This window comes from Mycetomoellerius zeteki, unplaced genomic scaffold (genome assembly GCF_001594055.1).
Source record: "Mycetomoellerius zeteki isolate Tzet28-1 unplaced genomic scaffold, Tzet1.0 scaffold79, whole genome shotgun sequence".
Classification (NCBI taxonomy): domain Eukaryota; kingdom Metazoa; phylum Arthropoda; class Insecta; order Hymenoptera; family Formicidae; genus Mycetomoellerius; species Mycetomoellerius zeteki.
The window spans coordinates 1,524,965-1,541,002 of NW_017257819.1; the positions used below are offsets into that span (position 1 = coordinate 1,524,965).

At 34.6% G+C, this 16,038-nt stretch overlaps 1 protein-coding gene across 1 annotated transcript in view; it reads right to left on the reverse strand.

Moving 5' to 3' along the window:
- Positions 1–16,038, reverse strand: part of mgl (low-density lipoprotein receptor-related protein megalin) — a 60,872-nt gene that overhangs the window by 14,022 nt on the left and 30,812 nt on the right. Inside the window, 10 exon segments of the mRNA XM_018458841.1 lie at positions 54–255; positions 333–1,689; positions 1,809–2,525; positions 3,773–4,523; positions 4,689–5,190; positions 5,440–6,299; positions 6,480–6,596; positions 7,032–7,286; positions 8,653–8,907; positions 12,462–12,593. Coding sequence (XP_018314343.1) covers positions 54–255; positions 333–1,689; positions 1,809–2,525; positions 3,773–4,523; positions 4,689–5,190; positions 5,440–6,299; positions 6,480–6,596; positions 7,032–7,286; positions 8,653–8,907; positions 12,462–12,593 — 5,148 coding nt within the window.

Below are 16,038 nucleotides of genomic sequence, written 5' to 3' on the forward strand. Positions count from 1 at the left end.
AAAAAAAAAACTTTACAAAACAAGAAATATACTAAAAAAAGTAGTTATTATACTTTGTAACCAGTAGATAGTACGGTCTCTTCTGTCATATTCGATAAATCTTCCTCCTTCCACACCTACGATAGGCGTTATGTATCCAGTCTTGATTTCTTTAGGCGTCAAAGAAATGTCAATGATCTGAGAACCTCGAAGAACCATTAAGTATGGTGTCTCCTCTTCCATGCAACGTCCATCAGATAGTAATTTAAATCCAACCTTTTTAAACATCAGAGAAAAAATTATTCAATCTAGATAAATAGAATTCCTACTTTGAAATCTGTGTAATTACTTACTTGGCATTTACAACTATATCCTTTTGGATTAGGTGATAGAAGACATAAATGTTCACAAGATGTATTGGCGCAAGGATTCGCAGTGATCGGTTGTAGGACTGCATGATGCACGTGTATGGAAAGAGGCTGCGAAATTAAATGCGACACCACCGTCTGATTAGAACCTTTAAATTTGTGTGCAGAGAGAACCCGATTGAGCTGCCGATCAGTCCAATACATAGTGTCCTCGAAAAGAGTAAGTGAATGGGGATGCAGAAGATAGTGTGAGCTGGCTAAAACCTGAAGTCTCTCGCTGCCATCATATTTACAAGTATCGATAAAGTCTAATTTGCTATCTGCAAAATATATTCTGCGATTTGCAATATCTAGCGCAAGACCGTTAGGCCAATAAATCTTTGTACTGATAATAGTGGATCGATTGGTGCCATCCATTCCAATTCTTTCGATTCTAGGGTTTTCACCCCAATCGGTCCAGAAGAGCCATCTTGCACCTTCACCAGGGTCTAAACACATTCCACGTGGCTGTGTAATATTCTCTTTAACGAGAATCATTCTTCCAACTCCAGTCTCCTTAGCAACTTCGATTGTATTCAGCTTTGAGTCTAACCAGTACAGATTCTGGCCAATCCAGTCGTAGGCTAGACCTTCTACCAAATCTAAACCAGTACTAATGATGTCTTGAGGGTCACTACCACGATCTAACCGTGAGATTCGCTTCAACTTCATGTCCGACCAGAAAATAGTACCTGTGTGCATATTACTGGCAGTCGCCACAACGTTCTCTACATTGATAGGAACTCGTTCTAATGCTTGATCTTGAAGATCAGCTACCAGAATAGTATGTCTATTGGAAATAATCAAAAACGCAGCACTATGATTAAATGCCTTGCATGTATGCTTATCAGCATCTAATGTGTAACCATTCACGCAGCTGCAATAGTAGCTACCCTTTGTGTTATAGCAGAGCTGCGAACATCTTCCATCCGGTTTGCATTCGTTCATGTCTTGACATGTCAAGCCGTCACTGATGAGTTCCTCGCCAATCGGACAGGTGCATTGCGCACCAAATGGAGTTGAAATACAACCATTGGTACAGAATCCATTGTGACGCTTACATTCGGCGGTGTCACAACCGGGTCCTTCGTCCGCTCCATTGGGACAATCTAATTTGCCGTCGCATACACTGGTTATATTCACGCAACGATTTTTTACGTTTGGACACTTCCATTGTTGGGAGTCGCACTTGAATATAGGAGGAGCGCATGCATGCAGTTCGATGTCTTCGTCAGATCCATCTCCACAATCATCTTTTCCATCACAGATATATGCTTTGAACACGCATCTCTCATTTCGGCACCTGAGGAATATATAAAATCGAATATGGATGAATTGAATAAACAGGAATAAGATGTACATTTTTATCATCCACGATGCTTTCTGAAAGAAAAGAAAATGTAATTAATGAATACAACAAACCTGAAAAATCCAGTCTGACAGTCGACCTTTCCACATGATTCTGGTTCATCGGATTTGTCCGGGCAATCTGCAGTACCATCGCAGTACCAGCTTTTCGGTATGCAGATAGCTGAACTAACACACTGGAACTGTTTTTCAGTGTTACACTGATCTGGTGCTAATGATGGACAGCCTACTTCGTCTGATCCATCATTGCAATCACTAATGCCGTCACACTTATACGATGCTAAGACACACATCTTTTGATCCGCGCATGTGAATTGTGTACTAAGACAAGTGACTGGTGGACAATCCATCTCATCTTGTCGGTCGAAACAATCACTATCACCATCGCACACCCAGGACTGTGGTATGCAGTGACCGGAGCGTGGACAGGTGAACTGGAAGTACGAACAAGTTTTTGCTGCGCAAAATTCACCCTCATCGGAACTGTCACCGCAGTCATTCTCGGAATCGCATTTCCAAGTTGCGGGAATGCAGCGATTATTGGCACAAGCGAATTGATTTGCGCTACAAGTCACATTCGGGCAACCCATCTCATCACTATAATCACCACAATCATTCTCGGAATCGCAATGGAATGTCATCGGTACGCAACGACCTGATTTGCATTGGAACTCATTTGCGCTACACGTCGGTTTCGTGCAGTTTTGCATTTCGTCACTATTGTCGAGACAATCATTTTCACCATCGCATACCCAGGATTTCGGAACGCATCTAAAAGGAGATCAATTAAAAATTAAAATATTTGAATTTATAAATACACTTGGAAGAAATCTATCGATCCTTACATTTAACCAAATATAAAATAATATGTTGGCTAAAAAACGGTGTTAGTTTTTATTTTTGTAATGAATAGTATACTGTTCGAAAGCACAGTAGTTCAGGAAAAGATGGTACATTATGATTTTTTCTTCCTTTATGGAAAAATATTTTTGGATCCGCATAAAAATTATTAGAAGTAACTGAAAAATCATTCAAATCGAATACTGTATACTATTTGTTTCAATAATTTTCATTAATCTAATATGTTTTTCTACGAGCACCCATTTGCATTTTATACAATAACATGGTTAATAATCAATATTCAAATTGAAAACTTAATCAATAATAAATTAGAAACATATAAGAATATATGACTAAGAAGAATAAAAAATTAGATCAAAGATTAGATGTTGAAATAATAATTCTTTGTGTAATTTATTTTAAATATATTTACATAGTAAAGTAAATGTGTTCAACTTAATAAATTCCTTATAAAAATCACTTCCTTCTATTTTAAAGAACAGGTGAACACCTTTATATTAGCGCGCAATATAGGTTTTAGCAATAGAACAATCAACTTATTCATTTTTGGTAAATATATAAATTTGTAATCAAATACTGTATTTTTTTTAAATGACAACCTCGATTATTTGTATATGAAAATTTTGAAAAAAAAAGCATTAGCAATTAGCATGGTTAGGAAGTTATATTAGCAAAATATAACTTTGCATCATTCCAAATGTGTACAGTTAAATAAAATGTTAAATAACGACATTTAAGTGTACGTATATCTCTTACTCGTATTCGTGTGATAATATTCTCAAATTTAAAAAGAACGAAGAAGTATGTATTAAATGCTAAAATGCACTTTGAAAACGTTTCGAAATGCTTGAAAATAAAAATGCATTATAATAAACACTGTTTATTGGTATCTTTAGCGCCATGTAAGTGTAACGGCTACTGAACAAATGATACATAAATAATCATTTGATTTCGTATCTAATAGCGAAGATGTTAAAAGGGCTATTATATCTATAAAGATCATAATACACCATCGTCTCTTCTATTAAATTATCGATATATTACAATAATTAAATGTGTAAAATTTCTAAACTTTTTATTGAGAATTTTGTTGCAAGTGTTGAATGTGTAAACGATTAGCTTCAATTATCAATTAAAGAAGTCAAATCTTTACGCACCTCTGGTTTGCGCAAGTAAAATCCCAAGTATGTGGACACGCCTGCAAAGGTGGTTCCCCATCAGGATCTGCTGCGCAACTCCTACCATTGCCTTGAAGACGTTCTCCATAAGGACATCCACATACTTGAGTGAGCCTCGGTATTGGTTGCATACCAGGAAACGTGATGTCAGAACGCGAAGAATTATCCGGAATAGCAAAGCAAAGTTTTTCGCAACCGCCGTTGTTAATAGTACAAGGATGATTATTTGTCGTTATCTGAATATCACGGCTAAAAACTTTCACGCCGTAAAGTCTATTAGTAGCAGGTTCACGGACCAAAATAGCTTCCTGCTCGCCAGTTTCTTTATGCAATCGAATAATAGCATCAAGACGCCAATCGGTGATATACATCCAATTCTCGTGAATGGCGATGGAAAACGGATGTCGTATCAGTCTGGAGTTCACCGTTCGCACATCCGTGCCGTCCAAGTTTGAGTGCTGCACGTGATCCAGGAGAGCGTCACACCAGTACAATCGATCTTCAGTAAAATCGATCGCCAATCCATTTGGCCAACCCAGAGTTAGATTTCTAAAGACAACCAAGTTGGAACCATCAGCATGAGCCCTGCTGATGTTAGCCGGACGGTCCCATTCGGAGAAGAAGATGTAACCTTGGTTCGGATGAATTACGATCGCGCGAGGACGCTTCAAATTTTTCAGTAGTGTTCGCCGATAGGTGACATTCCGAGTGCTGAGCACATTTAGTGTGCCTGAGAAAGTAGCAAAATTTTCATCGTCTAAATAGAGTCTGCTTTTTATTTTTTTAACTGTAGGTTTCAGTTGATCGTTAAAAAATTACTAAAATCCATACTACAAATCAACCAAATTGAAGATTAATAGCTCAAACATTCAATAAGATTTTGTCATCAACGAACCTTTACGCGAATCGATGTAGTACAGATTCTTTGCGGCCCAATCAACTGCAAGCCCTTCCACCCCTTCATTTTGACTAGCTAGAACGATTTCGCGTCCAGTCGCGTTCTGGTGTACTCTATATATAACATCCTGAAGAACATCACTATAATAGATGTATTGGTCGTGTGCATCGTAGTCTAGTCCAACGAATCGTGCCCGCCTGGATACAACTGGTAGAATAGCATCGCTAAAGCCTTCCATTACGGGATTGAGTACGCGACCTTTAATAAACCTCTGTTGTGAATACATAAGAAACTCCTGCACTAAATTGCAGTTCCTCATGTCGCCTGCCAATCGCCATCCGATGTGACAAGCGCAACGATAGCCTAATCGATTGTTTTGATCACTGGAGGCTGTGACGATGCACATATGTTGACAGCCACCATTATTATTGCCACAGGGATTGGAGACGCTAGGTTGCGAGAGTGGATGCAAGGCTTTTATAGCTTTGGCGTCGCGTACCTTAAAGAAGGATTATAAACATTATAACAATATGAACCTAATATAGATCCTTTAATATAAATGTTCTCAAAAAACTGTTTAAGTAAATATATTGTATTAAACAACGTAGTGTAACATCATTATTTAATTGAAAAATATCAATTACTCAAACCACAGTAGAAATCGACTAAATTGACTTTCGTTTCTGTTCTATTACTAAACAAATATGAACACTGACAAAATTGAAATACTCGATTGTCGCATTCGTACCTTAAATACACTTTGGATGGAATAATCTCCCTGAGTCTTGTCAACACTCATGACTGCTTGTTTGATATTATCTGTCCAAAATATCCTGTTTTCAAAGAGAGTAAGTCTGATTGCGGATGGTACTTGAGAACCTCTAAGAATCATTACTCTGTTGTGTCCTCTATAGTCTGCCGTTTCGATGTAGTCCAACAGAGAGTCACACCAGTATATCCTTTTAGCAATAATGTCAACGGCCACGCCGGAGACCTTATAAGCTGCTTCGGAGACAACAGGAAACGCATTAGTACCATCCATGTTGGTGCGTAGGACCTGCTTGCTATCAGCAATGAACATGAGGCCTTTCGTGGGATCCAGCGCGATGTCAGACGGGTTGGTGAGATTGGAACCTACTACTATTCCGTGATAACGTCCATCCAGCTCGAATACGTCCACTTTTTGCACAATAGAATCCGCCACGTAGAGTTTCTCGCCAATCCAATCTATCGCGATGGACACAGGTCCCCAGGAACCCGCCATACTGATGTCCACCTTAGCTGGCGTGTCGCTACCGGGGTTGAGAGATTCCGAGTGAACCTTCCGTGTCTTCATGTCGCTCCAAAAAAGCAAATTTCGCGAGTACAAGTAGTCCACCCCGCTTGCGCCGGTGGTGTTTGCGATTATTCTTCGATCCTCGCCGGTCGCGCTTAATCGCCATATTGCGCGATCTTGCGCGAGTAGAAGCTCCAAGAAAGAGATGTTCTGGGCGCGACACTTGTTAAGTCCATGAAGATTGTAACCGGGCGCGCAATAACACGTATACCAGCCGTCAGTGTTCTCGCACAGTTGTTCACAGAAGCCCCACTCAGAGCACTCGTCTCGATCTGTAGAAAGGTAAAAGTCTGATGGACGATGCGGAAGAAAGGATGCAAAAGTGGACGAGCTCCATGAGTAAATTCTTAAATTTTTCTAATTCAGGATTCTTCAATCATTGCATGATTAGATACTAAAAATCATTGCATATTGGATTAAGAGTTTTAATTTGTAAAAGTCAAATAGCTTACCAATGCAAGTCCGTGAATCATTGGCAAGTATTCTTCCTTCGGGACAGTAACAAGTCCCTCCAGTAGGAGAGGCTTGACATTTATGTTGACAACCAAGTGAGCCACACATACTTGTCGCTGTACGATAAAGAAGTTTTATTCTTTAAAATGTTTTTTTAAATGTCTATAAGTCTCTTAATGTGAACCTAAATCTATATTGTATATATTCTACATTTAATACAATTTAAAATATAGAATCCATAGTCTATATTAAAAAAAAAAAATTCCGGATATCTATATTTCAAACTCAAAACATTGATGAGGTTTGTTGCTTGGAGTTTTAGATACGTATCTTTTTGTTTCTCTGTATATTGATTAATTGTTACAATATTTTCCATAATTTCTATCAAGTTTATAACTACTACAATGATTGTTATTTGTGTGCGCTCACGAAATATTTTACGAATAATCTTTTGATATTGTTGAAAAGAACTGATGTAACAAATGTACGATCGTTTTAAACTTTTTGAGCTTAATATTGTAATCTAACACATATAATTAAATTGCTCTTACAACATGCCGCTTCCTCGTCCGCCCCATCCTCGCAATCATGTTTTTCATCGCACAGCTGCGATCGATTGATGCATAATGGTTTTCCATCCGATGCACCTTTCGGACACATAAACTTGTTTCCTGGACAGGCTGTCATTGTGCAAGACTTCTCATCGGAACCATCATGGCAATCTTTATAACTATCACATTGATATGCTATGGGAATGCAGAGCGCATTGGCGCATCGGAACTGATCACTAGTGCAAGGTGGGAAACCTGAGTATTATCAAAAAATCTCTCATTATCTCTACGAACTGTCGCGATTTAATTTCATATACAAGGTATCCCAAACTTTTTGACACATCGCTTGTAGGCAGGTAGACCGGACTAAATTGAGTCGAAAGTCCTTTAACATTTTGTAATTTTTACAGTTTTTTTTTAGTCGCCCAAAATGAGCAGAATGCTTAAAATTGACGTATAAAACAACTTTAAGGTATTTTTAAGAGAAATTTCTTTAAGATATTTCATAAGAAACTCTGAAATATATCATAAAGTTGTCTTATGCGATTTTACACGCTTATTCAGCAATCTTTAACAATTTATATCGTTAACTATTACAAGAATTGCAAAAGATACACTTTTCGATTCAGGTCTACCTACCCACAAGTGGTGTGTTAAAAAATTTGGGACCCCCTGTATAGTATATATATTATATAGCTATAAAAAGTACCTTTTGTATAATTTGACACAATTAAAATTGGGGAAATTAATGGAAGAAAGTTAATTAAAATTTTAATCACTCGATGTTTATAATCATCGAGAAGATCTTATAAATTAATCATATTTTGTAGAAATTGTTACAATTTAAGTTTTATTTTCATAGATAGTAATAGATAGGTATAACAAAAGTTCGTAGCGCTACTTCATTTATATCATGTTTATATGTTTCAGGCAATTATACTATTTGATTAAAAAATGTTTCAGTTTCAAAAATCTGTTTTTTTTTAAATTATAATATTATGATTTTTAACAAAGTATGAGCAATCAAAGTCTCAAAATACTCCTTTTATTTAATCCATGATAACTCAGTAACAAAAAATCTTAGGAACATTAATTTTTAAAAACGTTTTGTAGGAAAAATTTCAAGCTTTCACGTTAAAAAGTCAAATTTTCGCCAGCTTTTTTTAAACCATCGCCATTTCAAGAGAAATTAATATTTTAAAAAATCCCTACGTTAGCCGATTATTATAACAGTGTAAATGGTGTAGTTTTTTTTACTTTGCATAAGTTGCATCATTTTGCCAAAATCGTGTACACCGCTTGAACCCGTCTCACGAAAAATGTTCCCATAATTGGATCAGGAAGCCGCCATTTTGTCGTTCAAGCGAAATAAAAAAATTATTTTCTACACTAGAATATATATATAATAAAACCCTCAAATTGGTTTTTCAATCAAGTTATTCACTTTTTTCCAAAAAATTCACAAAGTTAGATCTGATTTTTAGGTGCCAGGGATGGGGTCCTCCTTTAATAGGAGAAAAAAAATTAAATTTTATCCATTTGTGTGTGAAAGTAATGGTGGCTGAAGGGATAAATTGTAAAGTGATAAATAAATGGACGTATTGCAAAATCGCGAACTTACTACAGTGTTCCTCGTCGCTGTTGTCACCACAGTCGTCCCAGTGATTGCACTTCGCAACTTGCTCGACGCAGCGTTGCGTAGTATTGCACCTGAATTGATCCAATCGGCAGGCTGGCTTCATATTATTTTCGCATCTTTCCTCGTCCCTACCATTCCGGCAATCCAGGTAACCATCGCATTTCTTTTCTTTAGGTATACAAAGTTCCGGTGTGGTTCCAACGCACCTGAAGTCATCTGGCTGACATTTTCTGTATGCTGTAACATTAGTGTCCTTTATCACTTCTTTGCATTTGCAAATTTTTTTTCTCATAAAATATTAAATAATATAAATAATAAAAATAAATGTTCGACGCTGAAATAAATATCACCTTGTGATTTTTCAGGATATTTCTTATTAAATTGTGACTTGGATTTTCCTAGCACCATATTTGATTTAACATTTGCAAAGGATTATCTTTTGATCAAATTAAGCAATACCAAATTATATGACTGATCCACGTTTTCATTTTCTGATTCTGGATATTTTATACAGATTTCCAATTTGTTTGAATTATACTTAATGCGAGAGAAACACGTTCATCTGATGTGTTCTGGCTGCCAGTTTGGAGTTTGGGAAAAATTTCCTTTAAATGTTAAACATCGACATTGTTCACTGAAGATGGCACCGAAGAGGAGCCGAACCGTATGAATTGAAATATAATATATTTTTAAGAGTAATTCATTATTTGTTAAATAGTATACCGATATTGCGCATGAATCTCATTTGCTCATTTAATTGCTCTTTTTATTTTTATTAGATTCGGAAGAAATTATTTTATATCATTATAGGATCTGCAAAAGATTGAAGCGTTTAAACGTGCATATTGTACGCCCTTTGCAATCCATCTGACTTGTGAGACATTTCCACTGGCGCACTTATGAATGGAGAACGTGACAAATGGAGTAGCATATATATTCCTTTTAAATTAACGTCAAAAGGTGATCTGAAGTTGATCACGCTTTCAGGTCCAAATGGTTTTGTGTGATAACTTGAACGCATTAGCTGCACGTAATTTACAACCATATCTTGATGATCACTTTGTGCGACACGTTCGCGCCGTTGATAAACACGTAGAATGAGCCTGATATGGCAATCTGAAACGTGATTTTTCTCGTTTGGTTTGTGGGATATTAAGATAAGGGGAGCAGCGGAGCAGAAGAGCGAAACGTGGAATCACGTAGATTTTTTTTCAAATCAAGATCAATTTAATTGTGAAATACTTTATTAAAATATTAATTTTTATCTTTTTAAGGAATGAAATTTTTCTGAAAAGTTCTTTTAAAAATTCGTGTTCTTTTGACTAAAAAGGGTAAAAAATGTTAATAATAAAATTATAATAATCATTACATGTTATATAGTAATTATGAGTAAATATAAATCTTACGAGAAAATTCTTAATTCTAAAAAATATTCTAATCTCGATACTGGTAATCAAGAAATTGAAAAATATTCTCCAAAAGTTGAAATAATATATTGCGATTCAAAAAGGCAGCGATTATAAATAACACAAAGGTTTCGACGGTAGAAAGGTCAACAAAAGATCAGCAATGTCAGCATCAAAAGAAAGGAAAACGTTATCGACGCCAATAAAATGTTTACAAATCTCAATCTTCATTTTTACGACTTGAGAACATAATGATGTTGATTTAACAGTGTGCAATGCGTGTTATCGTGACAACGTGATAATTTAGTGAATCCTAGCATGAAGAATCCGCCTAATCGCTGAGCAGCTGCTACTTAGCCATATTCTTATACCAGCGGCCTTGTCACTGACGAGATAACGTCTTTTTGTATAATATATCCGCGATAATTAATATTCCACTTAAATGATGCAGCTGATGTTTTTAAAATCGTTTATTAACAATTGTTCTTTTTGCATTACTTATGAAAGAAAAAGAGAGTGAAAGAAATTTAAATGTAAAATTGTTAATTGCACATGAGATACTACGGCGAATCTTTTGTGTTTTCGTACATAGATCAATTTTCTATTGATACAATAATCCACTAAGCAAGGAAAAAATAATCCACAAATCAGCACTTTTGGCACAAGATGGGATTTTTAAATAAAGCTAGATAAAAGATATTTCTTGGTGAAATTTTTCTTAAAATTCTTCAATTTTTAGAATTTTTATATAAATTCCTTGAAAAATTAAAAAAAATAAAATAAAATATGTCAAGTGCATAAAAAGGTATCGAATATTACATACCTCTTAATAAAAAATGGATATAAATAAACGCAATTAGCCAAATATTTCATTACTCAGAAAAGATCTCGAAAAAGCTCATTTGTAAAAAAGACCTGTTAATTCTAACACATAAGACACGAACTAAAAGTGATTAAAGTAATCAATTAAATTATAGTAAAGGAACAACTTGGCGTGCCCGAGTATTGAAATGCTGTATTTCAGAGGACCAATATGTTTTGATAGTACAGGAATTATTTGCAATACGAATTAATAAGAAGAAGATTATCATATATATCTTCTTCTCTGTAAATAATATACAATACACTAAAGCAATAATTCGACAAGGAAGAAATGTTAATAATTGCTTATTATAATCTTGCAAATTTGTTATGTATAACGATTTTACATCTAAATATTATCAATATTATATTATATATTATTTTTCTATAATTCATCTATTATTCAATATATAAATTTACATCACGTCTATTATTTGTAGGTATATTTTTATATCACATACTGTGTCACTATAATATAAGTCTAATATTTTTATATCTCCATAAAGCAAATACTGGAATGAGATAATATATGTATATACTCACAGAAATGTAATCAATATGACCCGGACATGCCAAGTTTTTCAGCTTAAAAAAAGTATTATCGGATTTTTTACTACAATCTGAATTTTTGAGTAATTTTAATCAAAAATTTACCGATGTAAATTACGCGATGTAAATCATGCGGCCCTTTTTATTTATATTTTTATGCCCTTGGCGTCACGACGCTGTTACGACTATAGCAATAAGAAGGAGACCGGATCTCGGTTCGAATCCTGAAGCGCCCTAACATTTTCCTCGTGTTATCACTTATTTCTTCCATATTTTTTAAAAAAATCTTCATAAACTTAAAACGTGATAAAGAACGGTGGCAGTTTAGAGCCAAAATTTGCCTGTGATGAAAACGTATGAAATCGGTCAATCTTTATAAATTTGAACGTGCTGAACTTGAATATGAAGTTTAAAGTTCCCCGGACTTTGGGAAATTTTAAGCTTTACTTTGCAGCAAAATATTGTATTTCCCGATGAACAAATAGTAACCGAACAAGAAATCGGTCTTTTTCTTCTATTACAATGATCTCAAAAACTGAAACTTTTTGCAATGTAAAAGTCAATGTTACACGGCGTACAATAACATAGACAAAACAAAGATGAATGTTCGTACCTATGTGCGCGGGCATGCGTGCGTTTCTTCTTTTTCACAATCAACATTAACTTTACCTAAGATACATCGCGTCGTGATTATTGAATTGGGTATCTCTTACAAGGAAAGGGACCCAACTGTCTCCCTCCGATCTTAATGAGATTACAGTTTTGACGATATTTGTTTCTTTTTTTCGCAAGAGATCGCATATAAAAAGCACTAATTTAATTTTGTGCCTTCAGAAGAAAACGTTTCCATATGCATGTTGGTATACATATACATTACGTTACGTAAGAATATAAATTTTCCGATGTCATATGCGATATGAAAGAAGTAAACAGGAAAGGTTGACGCTAACAAAAATAATTGCAATTTGTACTCACTACAGCCATCTTCATCAGTGCCATCGACGCAATCGACAGTCATATCACATCGTTGATGCGGTGGTATACAATACGTTTTGTTGAAACTGTACTGGCCACACGTGATCTGGCCTATCTCGCAATCGGGCGGTGCTAAAACCCAATTCAAAAATTAATAAATTAATAAATTACATTATTACACATATTAAATTATATATAAATAAATTTAATTTAATAAATTATATAAAAATAAATTTAATTTAATAAATTAACACACAATACCTAAGAAATAATGTCTATTATACCAGTCGAAGCTGTATCTTGAGTGCTTTAAATAATTTCATATGAATTTATATACTACATTTGTAGTCTCTCAAATTGCGCGCCGAATTGGTTTTTCAGACTTAGAAACGCAACTGAACTACTATAGTAATATCACAAATTAAATTGACGAGTAATTTAATAATTTGATGTTCAATTGGCATCATTTTCTTTATAGATTTTTAGTATATTAAGGTTTTCTTGAAATTATTTTTTAGTCATTGTGTGTTCACATTATACAATTCTAATAAATCGTTTATTATTGTTAATAAATTAAATTAAATTATAAAATTTAACGTTGATATAAAAAAGTTAAAATAGAATATTTCAAGTTGTCTCATGATCAACTCGCTAATTGGTCAGAAAACAATTGACTCATTATTAATAATATAATAGTAATCTTGGTAAATTTTCAAATATCAAGATACAATAAAGACAACCAGATAATTTAAATAATCGGTACGAAGCTAAAATTGTACAAGGAGCGAACGAGACTTAACATCTATTCTTCTGTTATCAGAGGTTCAGAACACTTAGCGGACCCAAACAAAATAGGAAATTCTTTTTAAAATTTTTATCGGTATTCTTTCATTCAGAAACCAATACAGAGAGAAATTCGAAAGTGCGGCGCTTAATTCCTGAAAACATTCCTTGAAAATGGACTACACAATGTGCATCACGCGAAGGATCGTTAGTGCAACGTAACATACCGATGTGGTGCTATAATTGTGCGCGAGTATATAATCGGCCGGTCGATTCGTCGGAAGATCGAGGGAAGCACCCTCGATAGTTTAATATACCGGATGGTATGACAATCATGTTGCAGCGCCAGGCTATCACTTTAATGCTATTTTTTCCAAACTACATATATATGATCGATGATTTTTTTTAAGATTCTTCATTCTATTAATAGAACTTGGTGACATTGTGAATTAGCAGCTTCGTTCACTCCCGTTTTCAAGTCAATTTCGAGATATTAGAGTAAACAGGCACAAAAAGGAGATTTGTTGTAATACTTGTAATAGATGCCTACAAACAAGTACAAGTAATTGACGGCCGAGATGGAAGGGGATGGATATTGAGGAGAAAGTTGTCGAGCGTAGAATTGGGACTGATATTCCACGCAAAGAGAGATATAATCGTGCCAATGGATCCGTTTCATCGAATGACGCGCGATACTTATGCATACTGTCCTCGAAAGAGGGTCACAGCCTTGCTTCCGGTTTTACATTGTCACCCGCATAATAAATGGCCGTCACTTCACGGTGGCCTAGGCAAACGGCGAACCCTGAAGAGAAACAAGGGACACGCGCTCGTGGAGAATAAAAGGCAATTTGGATCCGAATTTGGTTTCTTACAGAAAGAATATACTCACAATTAAGAAAAACAGTGGTAGCGACATATAGGTGACAAACAATTATAAACGTGACAACTGTACAAGTTTTATTGTATAGAATTAATGTACATAGTTGAATAAATTAACGTGCATAGTTGAACAAATTAATATACATAGTTGAAAAAACTGCCTTATTGTTTTTTATATTTGCAATAAAATAGTTTATTCAATTATGTACATTATTTTATATTATATTAATTTTATACATAAAAAACTTGTATAATTGTTCTTTTATTTTGTTGCTACCATTTTTTTCTGAGTATAAACGACATTGTTTTATAAAAAGAACGGTCAGAGACGAATTTCTTTTACTTTTAATAAAAAATATTTTACTCGTACGTGTGAATTTGCTCTATTCAAAAAATTTTAAAACGTTAGAAAGAAATTTGTTATCACGATTACGTAACGTATGTACCAAATTTGACGAGAAGGACTTCAGAATTGAGCATCATTTTTCTTAGAAGCATTTTTGTTAGAAAATTGTAAGGAAGATAATTTTATCTTTACAAAGGTTGCATTTTTATGTGTTATTCTTGAACGCCTTAAAAACTGTCCCCAGACATTATCGCAGCTAATCTAATAGGATTTCTTCCTTCCGCTTTTAAATTTCGAAAAAACATTGATTGTCCCTGCTTGTATGAAAAAATAACGCAAAGCTCGAATTGTATTACACTTCCTGTAAATCTAACGATAAGAAGCAATCACAAAAGCGGTCACGTAAGCTGCATGGAAAAAAATGTTAGACAAAGGGACTAAATACTTCCGAGAGGAAGCCTCGGATTTTCGTCGAACGCTTCCGGCACGAAATTTGTTATAAGCTGTACATAATTCGTGACAATTCATTCCGTTCGTAAACAGGAAGAGCGAAAAAATTGACCGTCTCAAGGCCGCAGTCATAATTGCTCCGAGCGAATCTGAATCGCGTAGAATTTGTCGAAAAATTCGAACACAGTCCTAGAAAATTCGACATAAAACTGTCAATGCATGTCGTATTATTTTAATCAAAAACTATGCTAATTTAAAGATTAAGGCTCAGTTCCACAACTCACGGTTCCTTAACTCTTAATTGAGGTTCAACTTATTCATTGTCTCTTTCCAATTCTAGAATTGGAAAGAGATGAGTAACAAATTGAATCTCGGTTAAGAGTTAACCGTGAGTTGTGGAACTGGGCCTAAGATCCATTTCTTGAATTTTCTTTTAAACAATTAATATCAATTAATTTCCAATAATACTGTCAGGACTATGATGTTATTATGAGCAAAATTAATTTTTTACATGTGTGCCTTGAAGTGTTCATAGCCATAAATCCTGCTAGCCTTTACCTACCGGCCAAGAGTACTGAATGAAGGAGATGGATTCTGAAAGTTCTTTCACCGCGAGCTGTAATGAGGGCAGCGGGCGATCGTGGATTATACATGCATCCCTCTTTATTATTTCTTAATGAAGCATACATTATTAATTATTCATTAGCATGAACATGAACCATATTTTTTCGATTAAATTTCACATTCAAAGGTATGCTCCAATTTCACAGAAATTCTAATTGTTTTATGAGATATATTTATTATAATCACGTGCAAATATATGTCTAATACGACAATAAAATTAAATAATAATAACAAAAAATAAAAAATCTTTTATACATTACAGAAATCTTAATCGAGCTCTCTTTCAGTAGCTTTTTCTGTTTTCTTTTTTTTTTTTAACAAAATGTATGGCAAAATGACATTTATAAAATAACTCTCTTAATTTTTCTGCACCCTCAGAAAAAGACATAGTGATAACAACTATCGTATTTGTATTATAAAAATAATAAGACGTACATTCTTGTTATATAATATTAAAAAATTGTCCATAATTAATATCAGAGTTGTCAGAAG